At 36.9% G+C, this 18,767-nt stretch overlaps 3 protein-coding genes across 4 annotated transcripts; all 3 read left to right on the top strand.

Moving 5' to 3' along the window:
• Positions 1–41: 41 nt before the first annotated feature.
• Positions 42–5,842, top strand: LOC129440177 (uncharacterized). The gene is made up of 4 exons (XM_055199343.2): positions 42–66; positions 174–243; positions 3,520–3,936; positions 4,132–5,842. The coding sequence occupies exons 2-4, from the start codon at positions 204–206 to the stop codon at positions 4,236–4,238; spliced, it is 564 nt and encodes a 187-aa protein (XP_055055318.1). The 5' UTR covers positions 42–66; positions 174–203; the 3' UTR covers positions 4,239–5,842.
• A 1,919-nt stretch (positions 5,843–7,761) lies between these two features.
• On the top strand, positions 7,762–9,922 carry thy1 (Thy-1 cell surface antigen). The gene is made up of 4 exons (XM_055199344.2): positions 7,762–7,896; positions 8,596–8,673; positions 8,902–9,234; positions 9,348–9,922. The coding sequence occupies exons 2-4, from the start codon at positions 8,634–8,636 to the stop codon at positions 9,446–9,448; spliced, it is 474 nt and encodes a 157-aa protein (XP_055055319.2). The 5' UTR covers positions 7,762–7,896; positions 8,596–8,633; the 3' UTR covers positions 9,449–9,922.
• Positions 9,923–9,961: 39 nt separating this feature from the next.
• Positions 9,962–18,451, top strand: usf1l (upstream transcription factor 1, like). Of its 2 annotated transcripts, XM_073860566.1 has the most exons (11): positions 9,962–10,051; positions 10,651–10,668; positions 10,832–10,875; positions 11,420–11,529; positions 11,612–11,737; positions 11,858–11,990; positions 12,744–12,798; positions 12,914–12,972; positions 14,015–14,114; positions 14,341–14,464; positions 17,862–18,451. In XM_073860566.1, the coding sequence occupies exons 2-11, from the start codon at positions 10,664–10,666 to the stop codon at positions 17,946–17,948; spliced, it is 843 nt and encodes a 280-aa protein (XP_073716667.1). In that variant the 5' UTR covers positions 9,962–10,051; positions 10,651–10,663; the 3' UTR covers positions 17,949–18,451. The 2 variants fall into 2 exon arrangements, with proteins under 2 accessions (XP_073716667.1, XP_073716666.1); XM_073860565.1 differs by lacking the exon at positions 9,962–10,051 and having other exon boundaries at positions 10,312–10,668.
• The last annotated feature ends 316 nt before the right edge of the window (positions 18,452–18,767 follow it).

Raw genomic sequence — 18,767 nt, 5'->3', positions numbered from 1 at the left:
TATTTTTGAAAACAGTATTGCTGAGATGGTTGGTTGAAATTGTGTTATCATGTCACCTACAAAACGGTGGGCTACGGAATGACCTTTAAACCTTTATCTGGTTCTTTAGAGAACGTCTGTTTCCTTGAATGTAATATAAATTATGTAAAACCAACATTTTTCCACATGTTTAGGATATTGTTTTTGGATTCTGCACGGAGGCAATGAAGTCTTATCCATCACTATCTGTTTGTACTGTGTTATGTAAGTAAAATGTTATTTTTTAAATCTTAAATTCTATTGAGGTAAATAAGTAAATGAACCGTGCATATATATATTGTCCTCTTAATAAAAACACCTATTCAAAAAGGTTTTAACATAATTTTGTTTATAGTGAGATGGTTTAAATAGAGGCCTGTACACATCTGTTTAGCTTACATAAAATTTCAGAAACAGTGCAATGAAGTGTTATCTAAAAAATCATAATGAAACAAAATCTTCTCGTAATAAAAAATAATAAAATATTTTTTGTTATTATTATGCAAATTATCTGTAATATAAAGTTTTTCTTATTAAATTAATTTATGTTATTCTATGTTATTCAATATTGTATTAACAAAAGACTATAGGTAAATACCATAATAAAAAGTTGTTTCTGGAGAGCCCCGCTCTCAACAGTAGACATTTTGGATGTCTCCATAATCTGTCACACTTGACTGAACCCTTCATTAGCTGGTTAAGTGCTATAAGATTTAAAATTTGTGTTTGATAAGAAAAACATTCAAACTATGTATTATTGGTGGTCCTCCAAAAGGGAGCTTGGTTTGGAACGCCTGGCACAAGCACTTGGAGAGATACAGTAGAGTGGGGCCTTGCAAGCATCCCAACCTCAGAGAGTGAAATGTAATACTTGGCAATTAACAAATTCCAATTGCCCTTCCTGACAACTGCTGCCTAAAAATATTCTCTTGCATGTTTAACTTTGGAAAGAACGTGGCATGTCTCACGCGAGGCAGGACCATTTGTAGTAGAGGCAACATTATAGTCTTTTGTCAGTCTGTACTTTACTCTTACATTTACAAATAACTAAAATATTGGTTTTGTAAAAACTGTCATGATTTATAGATGATGTAAAAGCATTATGATTCAATTTGCAAATTGCAAAAGCAGTGGTTCTGGATGCCACTTATGAGTACTAGTGTTATGGACAATTAAAACTTATTAGATCTGTTTCAGCTGCACTGAAAATAATTTTGTATAGAAAAATATTTTTGTCAACTTGGTCATTTATTGAATTAATATAAGGTTAAAATTATACCATGAATTGTGATGATTCGTAAAGTGTGTTGATGGTGAACACAATAATTTAATTAGTTCAAAAATAAAACTGGTAAAGATTCCAAATCCTTCAAATTTACAATGGATTACATGATATATATAACACAACGTCTATATTCCTTATACTGTACATACAGTGCACCTAAAGGATTATTAGGAACACCACATTAATACTCTGTTTGACCCATTTTTGCATTCAGAACTACCTTAATTCTATGAGGCATTGATTCAACAAGGTGCTGAAAGCATTCTTTAGAAATGTTGGCCCATATTGATAGGATAGCATCTTGCAGTTGATGGAGATTTGTGGGATGCACATCCAGGGCATGAAGCTCCCGTTCCACCACATCCCAAAGATGCTATATTGGGTTGAGATCTGGTGACTGTGGGGGCCGTTTTAGTACAGTGAACTTATTGTCATGTTCAAGAAGCCAATTTGAAATGATTCGAGGTTAGTGACATGGTGCATTATCTTGCTGGAAGAAGCCATCAGAGGATGGGTACATGGTGGTCATAAAGGGATGGACATGGTCGGAAACAATGCTCAGGTAGGCCGTGGCATTTAAACAATACCCAATTGGCATTAAGGGGCCTAAGGTGTGCCAAGAAAACATCCCCCACACCATTACACCACTACCACCAGCCTGCACAGTGGTAACAAGGCATGATGGATCCATGTTCTCATTCTGTTTATGCCAAATTCTGACTCTACCATCTGAATGTCTCAACAGAAATCGAGATTTATCAGACCAGGCAACATTTTTCCAGTCTTCAACTGTCCAATTTTGGTGAGCTTGTGCAAATTGTAGCCTCTACTTCCTATTTGTAGTGGAGATGAGTGGTACCCGGTGGGGTCTTCTGCTGTTGTAGCCCATCCGCCTCAAGGTTGTGCGTGTTGTGGCTTCAAAAATGCTTTGCTGCATACCTCGGTTGTAACGAGTGGTTATTTAAGTCAAAGTTGCTCTTCTATCAGCTTGAATCATTCTCCTCTGACCTCTAGCATCAACAAGACATTTTCGCCCACAGGACTGCCGCATACTGGATGTTTTTTCCCTTTTTACACCATTCTTTGTAAACCCTAGAAATGGTGTGTGAAAATTCCAGTAACTGAGCAGATTGTGAAATACTCAGACCGGCCCGTCTGGCACCAACAACCATGCCACGCTCAAATTTGCTTAAATCACCTTTCTTTCTCATTCTGACATTCAGTTTGGAGATCAGGAGATTGTCTTGACCAGGACCACACCCCTAAATGCATTGAAGCAACTGCCATGTTATTGGTTGATTAGAAAATTGCATTAATGAGAAATTGAACAGGGGTCTCATTTATAAAGCCAGTTCCCACGCAGAGGTTGTGATCTATAAAAAACAAACGTAATGGGAGAATGGGGTTGCAGGGTGGGATCTGAGGATGATTTATGTACACGCACACTTGCAGGTGATCTGTGATTTATAAAGGGAACATTGCTTTGTTTTAATATTTTTTAGGGAATGCCATTTTTGTTGTTTGTACATACATAGACTTTTAGTAAGGATCTATGCACAATTTTATAAATGAGGCTCCAGGTGTTCCTAATAATCCTTTAGGTGAGTCTATCAAAACGAGTCGAATCTAATCCAGAAAATGCAAATGACCAAGCTGATTGATCAACTTTGTCAGCGCGGCTTAAGCAGGATGTAACAGATTGGTAAGGAAAGGATTACTAAAACATTAAAACCATGTTTGCATTTGTGATCAGAGAAACGACAAACAACAAGTGCTTTAAATATGAAAACATAAGCTACTTACAGGCTGTATTTCAGAAGCGGGCGGGATTATGATAATTACCGTTGTGTCCAAGTCAACCGGCCCAGGAAGTAAACTGTTGCCTACAATCCGTGTGTTTGTTGTAGTCTTAAGATTTACGTTGGAAACGATAACTCGCGTCATCGTTTACTTTGGAATTTGTACCTTTTGAATATCTTTATGTACTAACACACACTTACAGACCAAAGGAAATGTAAAATCGTGATTCGCATAATAGTTGCTCTTTAATGCATAAAAGTATTAATTGCCTGCATTCTAAAAATGACTGGGTTATTTTTGACCCATAATGGGTAAATAGTGGACAGAACACATGCTAGGTTATTTTTAGAGTGTGATATAGCATCATCAAATTTCATATTTCAAATACTGACATGGTTGTGATTTTCTCCCCCCAGTCTGTCTGTCATGTATAGTGGGAGTTGTCACTGCTACAAACCCATACCAGAAACCCAGCTTCTTGGATTTTGACTCATGGTTTTGGCACACTCCTCGAGGGCCACAAATGTTTTCCTGCATTACCTACATGGAGAAGAACCTTCGGGTTGATTGCGAATTCCCAGAGATGCACAAAATCCCTGGGCCATTTTGCGAGTTTAAACAGGATGGGCGACTTATGGGATCCACCTACCCAAACACTCCGGTTCAGCTGATACCACCTATCGAAACTCGGCGCCGAGTCAATGTCTCCTTGGTGGCCCCTAACATTTGTCGCCTCACCTGGATGCCACTGTCAGATGACCGTGCATACACTTATACATGCAGAGTTTACCAGGGCAGCACCTGGAAAGAGAACAGTATGGCGTTCCATCAAAGTGAGTTGAAATGTGCCTGAACAAAGTCCCTCTTTAACATATGTAATAGGGTGGTAAATTCTTATTTAGAAGTTAGATTTAAAGAAAAGGTGGCGTCACTGGCTGTGGTTTCTTTCACAATGTGATTTCAAAATACAGGCATTGTTGTTCATCTATTACTACACTGCTTATGATCTGTCTCTGTATTTCAAATAGGAAATCTTCTGGTGTGCTCTGCCTTAAGCCTACTGTTCCACACAGGACCATGGATACTTGGAGTTGTCATATCACTTCCTGTGTCTCTGGGGGTCCTTTCAGGATGATCAGCAGGCTAAAACATTTCATCTACTCTCAAATTTTTTGTTTGGTTTTAAAGGGCACCTATTCCAATGCTAAAAAACAACGTTATTTTGTGTATTTGGAATAATACAATGTGTCCGCGTGGTTTATCTTCAAAAAACACATTATTTTACACATACCGTACATTTTTGTAGCTTTAGATTTTCCTTTCTTTCTGAAACGTCCGGATTTGAAAAGATTTGTGTCCCTGATTGGCCAGCTAATTTGTACATTGTGGCCTGAATACCTCTGACGTCAGCCGGAAATGTGACGCTCCTTACCATGTTTGGAAGATTTGGTCACAATGCATTTCTAGCAGGAGTTAACTTACAGTGAGTCCAAGTGGAAGGAATTATGATAATTTCGTTCTTCTCTAAATCACCAATCCCAGGAAGTAAACTTTTGCCTACAATCCGTGTGTTTGTTGTAGTCCAAGAAAAGAGATTTACGTTGGAGACGATAACTTGCATCATCGTTTACTTTGGGGTTTGTACCTTTTGCATATCGTTAACATGTACTAATACAGTGGTTTTCAAACTGGGGGGCGCAAGATGATGCCAGGGGGGCACAATTTATCATCAATTCTGTGTAGTTAAACCTAAGAATATAAGGCTACTAACCAAAAGCACTTTTGTATAATTTAATGTTTTTTTTTTTTATTAAAATGTTGAGTTTTAGAACAGTTTTTGTCACAAATTTTCTTTGGGGGGCCGCCAAGGAACGCACCGTACACAAGTGCATTCCTTTTTTTTTGTTCTTAGCACTTATCTATGCATATGCAGTAACAGAAATTGAGATTATATCTAACGCTGAAAAAGTTTGGGAACCACTGTACTAATACACACTTACACACCAAAGTAAATGTAAAATCGTGAATCGGACAATAGGTGCTCTTTAAGTGTCTAACATAAAGGGGTGGTTTCCCGGACATGGCTTATCCTAGTCCCAGACTAAAATGCATCTTTGAGCTGCCTTAATTTAAAAACACCTTGACACATCTTAACATATATCAGTGCCATTGTTTTGTCTCTACATGCACACCATGTATTGCATTTTGTAAGGTTTGTTTGTAAAAACATTTAAATATCCTATTATAACCAAGCCCTAGTCCTGGATTAATCTAAACCCTGTCTGGGAAACCGCCTCTTAAGCTTCTAACATTGCGGCCGTTTGGGTTTCTATTGTCTTTACATCATCAGTATTCATTGTGAAAGAACAAATTAGACTCAGAAAACATTGCACATGCGGCCCACTCAAGATAAAAATATTTAGCTACATTGATCTAAAATCTTTTAGACTTTGCTAACAAATGAAGTTGTTGTAGCAACTATTTCTGTTACAGGACAACCTGAAGATCTTTAACAGTCAGATTTGTGTTGTTGAATGCAAAGTAGCATGCCATAAAACAATTCCAGACTTGTTTGTCAGTTTAACACTGCATTGCAATCATACTGCCATCCTGCTGGCATCAAACAGTAAATGCAGATACTTGAAATGATCTGACATCTAAAACATAACTAACATAAAATTTTCTCCGTTATCAGATTGTTTGCTATTGTTTTGATATATGAACCTTTATGCAATATTCAATCATTATTCATCAATAAGATGTTATAGTTTATATTGCTGACATTTTTGTAATGTTTCTAGAAATACCTGAGTGATTCATTATAAGAGTAATCCGTATTCTCAATGGTGGCTGGCTGGTTTATCGATCCTTACTATTTGTCAGTGCAAAATGCATTATAGGGCTGCTACCATTCTGTTATTGCAATAACAACTCTGTTTAATGCTTATTTTAATGGAGAGCTCTTTGAAGGACACTCCTGCTGACATATTGTATTGCAGCACTTGCACATGATGCACAGATCAAAACTGCATATCCTGTTAACACAAACAATTCAAGGACATAAATTTGCTTTAAAAGTACAGATATTCATACGTGTCTTCCATTATGATCGCATGCACAGTGCAGCTTCTTTATGCACATGTTAAATTGTGTTCATACAAAGTGTAGATGCTTTCGCACATGCCTCCCTGCACTAACCCTATGTGCCTTAGGTTATATTAGCAAAACTGAGCTTTTTCTGTGTGCTGCATAGTCTGTTCTGTTTGATTTAGGCTAAAATGGCTCACAAAGTTTGCATTGCAAAATACTCAAGCACTAACATGCACATTTCATGCACTTATAATTGTGTGGGAAAACCTCGGTATTCCCTATCCAGTATATTCTGCTATCTCATTGTTATTGTCTGAAGGATCTATAGCGCAGAAAACAATAAAGAACTGCAGAGTGTAATGTGTGCATGATGTTTTTACTGACATTGATCAACACAGGGGATGTATGTGTTTGTTTGAGAACTTATTTAGATCAGATTACATTTTTTTGTTCTTAGCTTCCTATTTTGTTACTTACCTATGCATACGCAGGAACAAAAATTTAGATTATATCTAATGTCATTATATTTAAATATACGGTATTTCTAAAATGTTATTGTTTCAACATATTAAACTCTAATTAAAATAGCTGCATTTATTCCATGGTAAATCTCATAATCCAATATTGAGATTAGGAGCATCAAAGTTTGAATTCAGCCATTTATTTCACTATGACTTCAATTTTTGACATGACCTTACTCAGTAGATATGAAAGAAATCAAGGTTATATTTTCACAAAATGTTCTTTATGTGTGATGATTTAATGTAAAAAAAAAAAAAAAACAGTAAAACAAATAAAATGTCTATACCTAGGTTGACACATAGTCTGGGTCACATGTTTAAAGGTAGTTCATCCGGGAATGAGGGTTCTGTCGTCGTTTGCTCACCATCATGTTGTTAAAAACATGTATACATTTCTTTGTTCTGATGAACACAAAGGAATTGTATTTTGTAACCAAAACGTTCATGAGCCCCATATACTTCCATATTTTTTATTTCCTACAGAAGTAAATGGTGCTCATGATAGATTTGGTTGCAAACATTTCTCAAAGCATCTTCCTTGACGTTCATCAGAACAAAACTATTTTGTTGGCCTCATGGCATAATTGCCCAAGTCATTTTTTTGGCCAAATTGTGATATCTGCCTACTTTTACTGTCCTTCCACTGCTGCATCATCCTGCCATTCTGCCTATGTCCTTAGCCAACCACAAGACTTTTTAGAATCCAAAAATACTATCTGCCTTACCATAACAATGTGATTGTAAATATTGTGTTTTTTCGTGTTTTCCAAAAAACATTGAAATATGACTTAGGCAATTATGCTATGAGGCTAACAAAATGAAGGTTTGAAACAACATGAGAGTGAGAAAATGATGACAGGATTTTCATTTTTGGGTTAACTATCCCTTTAATTTGATTGATTTCGATTGAAAACCCTTTTTGACATTTTAATTCGGCTGAATTAAACTAGGTTATGGAAACCTAAATCTAGTAACGTGACAGACAGTTATTTACATGAGTAACGAGTAGCTGTTTGCAACAACAGCTTGTCAGAACTTTGGGCGAGATTGGGCTGGCAGTTACTTAATTTTAATGATTCAGCGTGATGCGCGCGCATGGGCGTGCTGCTTATTACCTTGTGCCATCATTGAGAGAGCAGCGTCTTCAGACCAGCTCCAGCATCCGAGATCTGCGAAGCTAAGGTAAGATTTTTTTTTACTAACTATTTATCAACCCCACCAAATAATACATATAAATGTTTAAAACATAACTAGTGTATGTAGCTCGCTTAACATCTGTTCGACTTTGCTTACAAACAACATGGAGACACAAATTGGGCTGGGCAACCACGACTTCTGTGCTATCACTAAACAAACTGGAATTGCCTAAAATAAAATAAAAAATGCACAAATTAAAGTACCACATAGTTTTCTGACGGTGCAACGCCATAATAAAATCACTTTTGATAATTTAGTTTTTGCAAAACGATAAACTAAATTCCTGCCGAAGGGTGAATGTTATTGCCAAAGGGTGAATGTTATTTCCAAAGAGTCTTAACGAGTTCAGACTTGCCCAGTTAAAAGCTGTAACGGTACATTGTATGGAGTTAATCAGTTAAATCAGTATAACGTCGTTCTGATCTAGCTGCCTGCGTGGTTTAGGTGGGGTCCCTATGTAATGTTTCAAATATTATTTCTACTTGTTTGTTTGCGTGCGTGTGCGTAGAGGCTTTCAAAGTACCACACCCTTATATTAAGACCCAAGTTGCCTCTTATGCTACATATTATACACTTCTTATGCAAGCATGACACGCCCTTAATGAATGTCTGGGGCAATAAGTATTGATGCACTACGTTGTATTGATTTGTAAGTGAACTGGTTGTTTTATGTGCCATTTCCAGGTTATATTGTTCCGGCTGTATTACAAGTTATAGAGAAGATGATGTGGTTAACTCTTATTGCACCACTTTGTCTGTTGGGTAAAGTAGCATTTTTCTCATGTTTTCTTGCCATGTTCATAAAAAAAACTTTTCTAATTAGTTTTTTGCTTCCACTACATATATCACAACTTTACCAGAGTGGTGATATTATGTATCACACGTACTGATTAGGTAACCACAGAGGGCAGACATCACTGTAAAAAATAAAGACACATGTGGCTTAATATTGATAAAAATAAAGTCTTATAAAGTGTTTTGATTTTCCAGGTTTTGCTGCTGCCCAGACTTCCCTTACTATTGCATCCTGCTTGACTAAAGAGCAAAATCTTCGAATGGTCTGCACGTTTACTCCAGCTCCAACTCCAGATCCCAAGCAGAGCGTTTGCTCCTTTACGTCCGATACAAAACTGGTGGCCTCTTCTGATGCCAGCGCTGTCGCAGACAGCCCCTACAAGAACCGTGGCGAGGTCAAATTTGATCAGAAAACATGTCAGCTGGATCTGACTGGTTTCTCAAACGACAAACCCCAGAACTTTACCTGCAGCATCAAACAGACTGCCACCGGGCCCCCTGCTTTAAAATTAGCAACTGTGGAGAAGAGTAAGACAAAATATTCAAATGCTTTTCATGTTTTTATGCACTTAACTATGATAATTCTTTGCCTACCAAGAAAGCATATTTGTTTTTAATTATGTCAATGTTTTCTTTCCCAGGTAAGCTAGCTACCTGTTCTGCCTGGTGTATCCTGCAGCACAGTGCAGTAGTATTCCTGCTGGTTTTCCTCACGTCTCCACTAACATTAGAGCTTCTGTGAGCTGCGTGTGGATGGAATGGTCCCTTGGTACTCAACCATCCTAAACCAAAATTCTTTAGCTTGTTGTACTCTGTGTAGCAAAAATTTCAGTTAATTAATTGAACCAAGATATTTGATAACTTTCCATGGGGTTTTCAGATATTAAAGTATGCACTTGCCTGGATGATGCTGTTGTCAAATATGCTGTTATGTGATGCATATCCTAAAAAGCATAAACCTCATGTTAAAGCATGTATTGTAAACTATGCCTGTGGGACTGGGTTTATTTTCTTTAAGTATATAGTAAATTGTTGCTTTTTGGCAGACAGTAATTTAATGTATGATGAATTTTATCAAATCAAATTAAGGATGTAATCAGAATGCAGCCATATTATGTTAGCACTAAATATAATACCAAAGCCACTGTGTACATCCTGTGTTGTTTTGTAAACTGCCTTAACGTGATCTAATAAAGTACACAAGTTATGAACGGTCGCTTTTGTGTGTTTGGCTCCCTCTCCTGACTAAACACCAATAAGGTCAAAAACGATAAACAAGTAATAGACTTCTGCGCATGCGCGGTGAAGATGCGTATTTTCGTCCTCCTTTGTTGATAATATACAGGTAGGCAATTCTTAAATTTATAATGTTATTATGAGGTCTTTTAAAACATTATAACACATCTTGCAAATATTCGATGTGTAGTTTGTCTTCATATGCATCAGATTGTATTTGAAGCTATGTTTAAGGCTGGCTAGCATAAATGCTAAGGTCTGCTAGTATGCTTTCGCTATTGCTTTGCTTTTAGTTTTATCAAAGTAATCGTCGCTTTGTTAAATTACAATATTGATTCTTGATAATTCATAACCCGGTGGCCTCAAAAAATGCCTAAAAGATAAAGTTAAGGTGTTGTCTGGTTTTAGACCGAACGCATTCATATGCTGTAGCCATATCGCGCAGAGTTGCAAGAGGTTAGAGGGGATAAGGCTACGGCCAGATCTCGCGAGATGTTGTGTTTAGGGTTAGTTTTTGGTGTAGGAAAAACTGCGCCCAACCGGCGAGATTTTACGAGATTTGGCAGTAGCTGTATGTCTTCTAGCCACTACCGTTGCAAGGCGGATGTATTTCTATTAATTCTGTTCTCATCTGCTATCTTTTTTCTCTCGTCTCGTTACTGTCCGCGGTTGCTCAAACTTGATGTTCTGCACTTGCGGACCTCAAAGCTGAAACAAGATCATGAAGTAAGTTAATTTCTGCTCATTATTATACTGCAGAAGTTGTGAACGCAATACACTGTATCATGCGTGGTGTTACATCCTTGAAAAGCAGAACAGCTCATTGTTGTTGTTGTTGTTTATAGTCTTGATTTTAGCTGCTTATAATTTATTGGTCTCAATTTTTCAGAGAACAAAAAAGTCCTAATGGAGATTCTCCCATACTGCAGCACGGTGAGATGTTTAAATTGTCTATTGTGACCTTTTGTATTTGTCTTGCGATTGGACAAATACGTTAGTTTATAAAACCACCTTCTTCCCGATTAAAGGCAATGCAGACACCAGTAGGAAAACGTAACACGATATTGAAGAAAAATCCGATTGAGGTGACATGCTAAATGGTGTGGTAAACGATATAAAATACGATGATTTAGATTTAGAATCTATTTCAACTTATTAAAATATGTTTTCAGAGCACGCTCACATACTCATTTGTGTACCAGTCTCTTCGCAAAAACTTTCACTATACATAACCTTTGGATATATAAAAACCATTCTGTTCTGTGTATTATTTTGTGCAACCAGGAAGCAAAAGAAAATCTCCTGCCAAGACTACCATAAACATTCTTCATCACTAACATAATGAATCCATGGCCTTCAACCTGCAATAGACAAACTATTTCATATTGAGATTGACACACTTATATTTATATCCAATAGCATAAGGACCTCATAGACCAGGTCACAGAACAATAACCTCTCAGTTCTGGTTTACCAGATGTTGTTGCAACAGCAGATGACCAATTAACAACCATCCAGTCAGGTGCCACATTCTCCTCAGATCAGCAAATCAAGTATCTGTTCAGAACAGAAGGAACGGCAGGGCAGGCAAGTACACCTCCTGCTTCAGTAAATGTATGTGTATATAGATCCTATTAGGAATTAATGAGTTATTCACTTCATGGTTCAGGTAACATATCGGGTGATCCATGTGGCTGATGGACAGGTAGAAGAACAGGCAGATGGGGCTGCGGCAGTCAGTGTGGTGGCTGGGTTTCCAACAGCATCACAGTCTGTAACCCCAACTGTATCCCAGGTTTGACTCTTTATCTTGTAAAGAGATTGTTGTGGTTTTTTGTTACTAAATTATGCTGAAAAATTAGTGGAGTGTTACTGGATGCATGTGTGTCTGTACTTACTGGATGTAATCTCTCAGTCTGACGGTGTAGAAGGAGAGGCATCTGAAACTCAGTACTACTATCCCGCTACCATCGCTGATGCAGCTGCTGGTACAATGGTAACCAATGTCCATACAGCAGATTCAATACTATCTCAACCCACACCTGGAGGTAATGCTATTCCGTAATCACAGACTTTAGTGTCTAACGCCGGTTTCACACCGCAAGCGTGAGCAGCGCATGTTTTTTTTAGCACCCATGTTAACAAGTTAGACCATGCACACCGCACACATCAGCAGCCCGTGCTTGTGTAGCAAAAGCGTCACTGAATCAGCGGTGCTGCGGTAGTTTCGGCGTCGGCTCTATTTTTGCTGCCATGCTCACGCTTAATTAAAGTAACAGTGCATTGTTTATGGTTTAAATCCTTGTGAATTGGTGCGAAAAACTGTCATTTTACCATAAAATCATGAATGTGATGCCAAGTGTGTTATAAACAGTCATGACTTTGAGCAATTAAAAAAAAGAATAAATAAAACACCGTTGCAAGAAGACATTCACTTTTTGCCCAGGACTAAATGAATCTTCATGTTTCTTAAAGAGTAACTAAACCCTAAACCAACTTTTTTAGTTAATGATCTGTAAGAATGATGCTTTATTAGTGCTGTTGTGTGTATATATGTATATAAAATAAAGTAATGTGAACTTGAGATTTTTATACTGTTGGTAAACTGCACAGTAGCCTATGTGCTGCAAACACAGCCAGTGTGAAAGCACAATGGCCACGCGTGGCAACCGCTCTCCTCACGCTACGCATAAGCACTGCTCATGCTTGCAGTGTGAAAGTGGCGTAATGCAAAACAAAATGTTATCATATCAATAATCTGTTGTTTATAGATTCCACTTTTTTCTTTCTTTATCTATCAGGTCAGCTCTATGTAATGATGTCACCTCAGGACGTTCTAACCACAACTCAGCCGAGGTTCATGCTTTATATCACATGCACTACATGCCCCTATACAACATAAACAACATGCCCAATCATGCTAATCTTTCTCTTTTTAACCATTGCTCTGCTTTATCTGTTGATATCACAGTAAGCAAGGAACACAACGCACCTCCAGGGATGACAAGCGAAGGGCTCAACACAATGAAGGTTATATTGCATTTCATTTTAAGGCAGGGTATCTGATTTGATCCAGAAACATTTTTGGTTATACTGGTTAAAAGTCTCCTCACATCCTTATAGCAATCGCCATGTTAAGTTGTTTAAATGTATTTTTATAAATATATGTCATCTGTGAAAGGTGTAGGACCAAAAAATGTTCAACAAATGAAATCGGACCGAACGCAATAATTGGACGCATGCAATTTTTGCTCCTCATCTGTGAATGTGTTTTGCATATGCCACTGCGCAGCCTGTTCACGCAGACACCATACGTCATCAGCGCGTTTACGTGTGCTTACCTCCCGTCTGTAAACAGAGGGAGAATGGCAAAGGAGCCACAAAACGAAAGAAATGTTTGAAACAACAACGACAAAAAAACATCTGGATCAGCGAAGAGCAAAACCCCAAATTAACATTGGTAACTTTACGGCTTTGCCACGAGATGTAAACCGCTTTGGGAGGCAAAGGGTAGTTGCAATGTTTATTTTGGTTAGTTAGGTACGCGATATCATTGTATTGAGATGGATTCAGATTCTACTTTGATGAAACATGTTGCTTATAAAGTTTGTGTTTCTTTATGAATTAGCGTAATGATATACTACAACATCTACAAACATATAGGTATACTATTATGTCTACCGAAAACGTGCTTTAACTAATTCCAATTTAAAACAGTTGTTTATGTTTGTTATTTGGAAATGTTAGTTTGTACTGCAAAGTTTTTTCACTGGTAAATGAGACATGAGCTGTGGACCTCTGGTCTGTGCGTGTTCATGTGTTTTGGAGGAGGCGTGGCTTTGGATGGCGATTTAAATTGAGGGTGAGATCGTGATTTTAGTGATAGTAGGCTACCGTTAGCATTTTTATAAAAATTAGATACCCTGCCCTTAAGTTCATTATAATCTTAAAACACCAGATTCATTATCCATTAATACTGTATTTCTTATTAGACTGCAAAAAATAAATAAAAAATTAAGCACAAACGTGTGTGGTTTCTGTCTTAAATTTAAGCATGACAATTCTTTTTCAGTGGAACGCAGACGCAGAGACAAGATTAACAATTGGATTGTTCAGCTTTCCAAAACCATCCCAGACTGCAGTGTGGAGGCAACCAAGAATGGCCAAAGTAAGTTTCTTTAGTTCCAGCAGCAGCCTCAGTATATAGTTTAATATACTCAACCAGATATACAGTAATAATTAAGCATTGACCAAATAGAAAATTCCCATCTGAAAGCAATCATTCTGAACACGTTATGCTGTGTATTTTGCACTTGGCAAATGTTTAAATGCTAAAAATTGCTGGAGATTTTTGCCATAACTATTAGTTAATAATGTACACTCTTACATACAGAGTAAAGGTGGGGTCCTGTCCAAGGCATGTGACTATATTCAGGAGCTGCGTCAGAGCAATGCACGACTGGAAGAGGAGCTTAATTCTCTGGCTAGATTGAGGATGGACAATCAGCTTCTTAAGCAAGAGGTATTTCAAATAGTATTGTGAACATTTTGGTTATATTTATATATAATATATGTCATTCCTTGACGTAACGTCCATCTACGCATTTCTGCCAAAGTGTGCATTTTCGTTTATTTTCATCTGCTAGTGTCAGCAAGTGAATGCGATGCAGCAACAAGTGGTTGTAGCAGTGAAAACACAGCGAAAGAGACAGGAAATGAGTGCATGTTTGGTATTGCAGGTGATATTGTCTATGCAAAACGTATCCCCTGTCAGAAACTTGTTGATCAGTTTTTATTTAAAGAAAAATCTCTTAAAATTATGTTTTATTAACGTAGTTCGAGAGGAACACGTCAAATAAGCTACTCTAGTATCACCAACCATCTACAATCAGCTAATCAACAAATACTCAAGTGTCACCAGCTGTCTACAATCAGCTAATCAACAAATACTCTTGTATCACCAGCTGTCTACAATCATTCATCAACATATCTCCCCAATCAGCACAAAGGCAAGCCCATATATAATAACAGTCAAACTCACCTAAGGATTCTCTACAGTCTTCACTTCACTTGCGATGTGAAACCGGGATTAGGCTCATCATTGTCGATAACTATTGGCTATTCGGGTGTATTTAATTAATAAATTGAATAGAGATGAATACCAAATAAATAATAGGAGATTCATAAAATATATTCAATTCAATTTTATTTATATAGCGCTTTTCACAAGTGATAATTGTTTCAAAGCAGCTTTACATTAATAGATGTAGGAAAAAGCATAGAAAAGCCAGCATAGTAATAATGTAACGTATACAGTAAAGTATTAAGTTAAGCCAATGGTGGCGGACTCTCCAGGCCAGGGGATGAAAAAAAACCCTAGGAGAAAAACCCTCATGACTAGTCCAGGGGGAAAACTCCTAGGAGGAGAAAAACCCCTGAGAGAGATACATTTATATTTATATATATAAATACTATCGGGGTATGTAAACGGATGAGGAGATTAAACAGGTTCCACAGGTGGTTGTTTGTCGGGCATCGGCTGGGCATTATATCAAGCCAGAATATGCCACATTGTTTACATATAAAGATATTTATTCATAAATATAAATTGTTCTGCTGTTGATGGACTCACTTCTTTTTTACATATAATTTCTCCAGCATTTGAAAAAATTCTCACACAAAGGAACACTTATTGCTGACATGCAATTTTTTTGTAAGTAGCCTAACTGTTACATACAAATGAGGACAAATTACTTCTTTCTAGTAATTTAGAGTTTTGGTCTGGGCAAAAACTGATTTTTTTTCTCCTACCCTGTCAGTCTAACGCAGATTCGACACGTACGCCATCTTTCGAAACACTAGTGAAATGTGCCGCTTCATTTAGCCGTAGTCACGTGACTTCGGTGTTTCAAATCACTTCATCACGTGACATGGGTGTTTCGAATCACATTTCGGAGCAGTGTTTTGACACATCTACGTCAGTTTTGCGGTAGCCATCCATCACTATCACTTACCAGGTTAATTCCTTAACCAAGGGGGGTGGGTGGGATACTGTGCATTCGGGCCAATTTCCAAGCTCAGAGCCCTCTCCCCGGACAGCACGCCAAATATGTTAACCAATTGAATCTATCCGACTTATTTGTAAGTGTGTTACATCTGAAGTTGTGTGACAGATCAAATGCCATAATCTCTGAAAGCCAATGTTAACATTTGAAATCACCTAATCAAACACGCCTCAACCCCAATAGAATCTGGACCTTCTGTTGATAGATTTACCCCACACATATACGCAACCCAGGCAACGATGTTGGTTAGTAGACACACTCCCCTTACTGCTGATTGGCTACAAGTGTGTTTTGGTAGTCGGCCTGACTCTCTTTTCCAAAACGTTTTCCGATATCGTGCACTCTGCCTTTTAACTTAATTTTTTATATTAATTTATTTTTTTCTACAACTATCTTAGTGATTATTGCACATTTTGGCACAAGATACTAAAACACTTGGACTGTTGCCAGCATAAGCTTGATTTTATGTGACATTTTGCCCCTCATTATTCATTTTTCTTTTTTTTTTACAAAAATGTATTTACAAATGTATTTTTTATTAATTTGTTGCTGTAAATGTTCCAGTTGGGACAGATTGTGCCATTTTCAGAGATATTAATTAAACGTTCCTGTTATATATTTTGGTTGCATTTATAAGTTATAAAAAAATGTAATAAAAAAATAAAAATATTGATAAATTAATTGAATCGAATTGCACACGAAGAAGAGTTCGATGTGCCGGCAAATATCACATCTCTGCCAGAGGAAATCAATATTGTATTGAATCTTAATGAACTGTCCTATTTGAAGAGTTTGGTTCCAAAACGCGATAAACGCCATTTTTTAAAAAAATGAGTTACTGCCAAAATCAGTATTATATCAGGTCAGTAGTTAAAAGTAAATAATTAATTTTACGCAAAATCCAATACCCGCCGTGATATTCTGTCATCTTTTCTCCCTTTTTTCCCAAAATGCGACAAACGCCACTCCTGCTTTTTTACAGAACGCAATAAATCCATTTCTGATATTACAGCGGACCATTCACGCAATGTAAACAAACATGGCGGCGCGCTGAGTACACGGAGTCCTAGTTTTCCTCATCTACTTTGTACTTCGTGATCAACAAACAAAACAAAATAATACTTTAATAGCATTGCCAAACCTGTGATGGTTTTCTGTGACGGGAAAGAAACGTAAGCCATCAACAGCTAATAATTTCCGCGAGAGGCACTCGGTTGCTTGTTCTCCAGACAGCATCAAGCTTCTCATGCTAAAACATTGTGTTCTTACAAAGTAAGTGTTTTGGTTAATGCCATTAATGTTTATTTTTTAATCATCATTGTATACCACTAGTCAACTAAATAAATATAAAATGGTAAAGATGAATGCACATTTATACATTGATTTAATAGATTTATAGCATTTTGAAATAAAAACTGTCATGGATTTATTGCATTTTGTGGAAAAAAGAATTAGTTTTTATAATAAATCTTTGAAAATCAAAGTATGGATTTGAACTTTTTATGTTTTTATAACCTAAGGATGCTATGTGAAAGTTTGTAACAGAAAATAGTGGTTTTCATCTTGTCACTTTCTTGGTATAGAAAACACGTTTTTACCGAAATTTGTCAAAATGGATTTATTGCGTTTTGGAACCAAACTCTTCATTTACACCCCTAATATATCTCATAATGTTATTTGTATTTTATGTAAAGGGAATGGAAATGAATGGACAATACCCTGCTAGTACAAAAACTTTTTATTACTTGTATTTCGTAAAAGAAATTTGAAAATAAGAAATATAAAATAAAGAAACAACCTTTCTTTTACTTATCCAGTATGTTTTTCTTAATCTTTCTCCCTTATTTATTATAGGTGGAAGAGTGGAAATCCAAAAACCAGACAGCGAGAAACCAGTTAACACAGCATGGCATCGTTGGTGCTTCATTGGACCCTCACTGATCCTCAGGACTGTAGATAACATTTGCAATCACATTTTCATGTGAAAAACCATTTAATAGGATTTTGGACAATCACAGCCTCTAAACTAAAATACTTTTTTGCCTCAGAAATAGAGGGTAAACAAACTTAAAAATAGCATGGCCTTTTTTCTGTTTCCCAGTGTTTAACAACACATTGTTTTAGATGATCGATGATTTTCAGGGTGATCTGGTATTTTTAATGCACTGAAATGAATAATTGTCAGATCGTATATTTGTAGATCTGTGTCTGAAGAAAGACTTCACTTTTTCAGGACTACTGTAGAGGCAAATAGTGTATGTTTCAATTATGATGTTTTTTTTTTGGTAAATGTATGCAGTTTGATACCCTTAACTGGGTTCTTAGTCTGATGTCTGCGGTAAAACATTTACTAAGCAATGATTGGACAATTACTATGGGACCAGAACTTGCAGTTAAGAAATGTACACATCTGTCTGTAAATTAAAGTACTGTTGTTTTACAAATCTTTGCTGTTTTAGTCCCAATAACACACCTTTATTATTTTTTTATGATCTAATCAATAACATGATGAAAAGCAATTTCTTTAGATTTCATGTTTTATTACTTGTTTGATGTGTGTTCCTGTACACGTAATGCTCAGATTCTGAGTAAACATTATGTGAATGATTAAAGAAAATGTGGCACAGCGAGTCTTTCCCTAAACAGGGAGAAAGCATTTTGACAAAATATGTTTAGGTTAAAAATGTATGCGGAGCAATGCAATAAACGTAACGTTACATGACCACAATGTCATAAAAACCTCAGGGAACAAGAATCGCC

Source organism: Misgurnus anguillicaudatus, chromosome 22 (assembly GCF_027580225.2).
Source record: "Misgurnus anguillicaudatus chromosome 22, ASM2758022v2, whole genome shotgun sequence".
Taxonomy (NCBI): domain Eukaryota; kingdom Metazoa; phylum Chordata; class Actinopteri; order Cypriniformes; family Cobitidae; genus Misgurnus; species Misgurnus anguillicaudatus.
The sequence above is the reverse complement of the archived record's forward strand: the minus strand, read 5'-3'. Positions and strand labels throughout refer to the sequence as shown.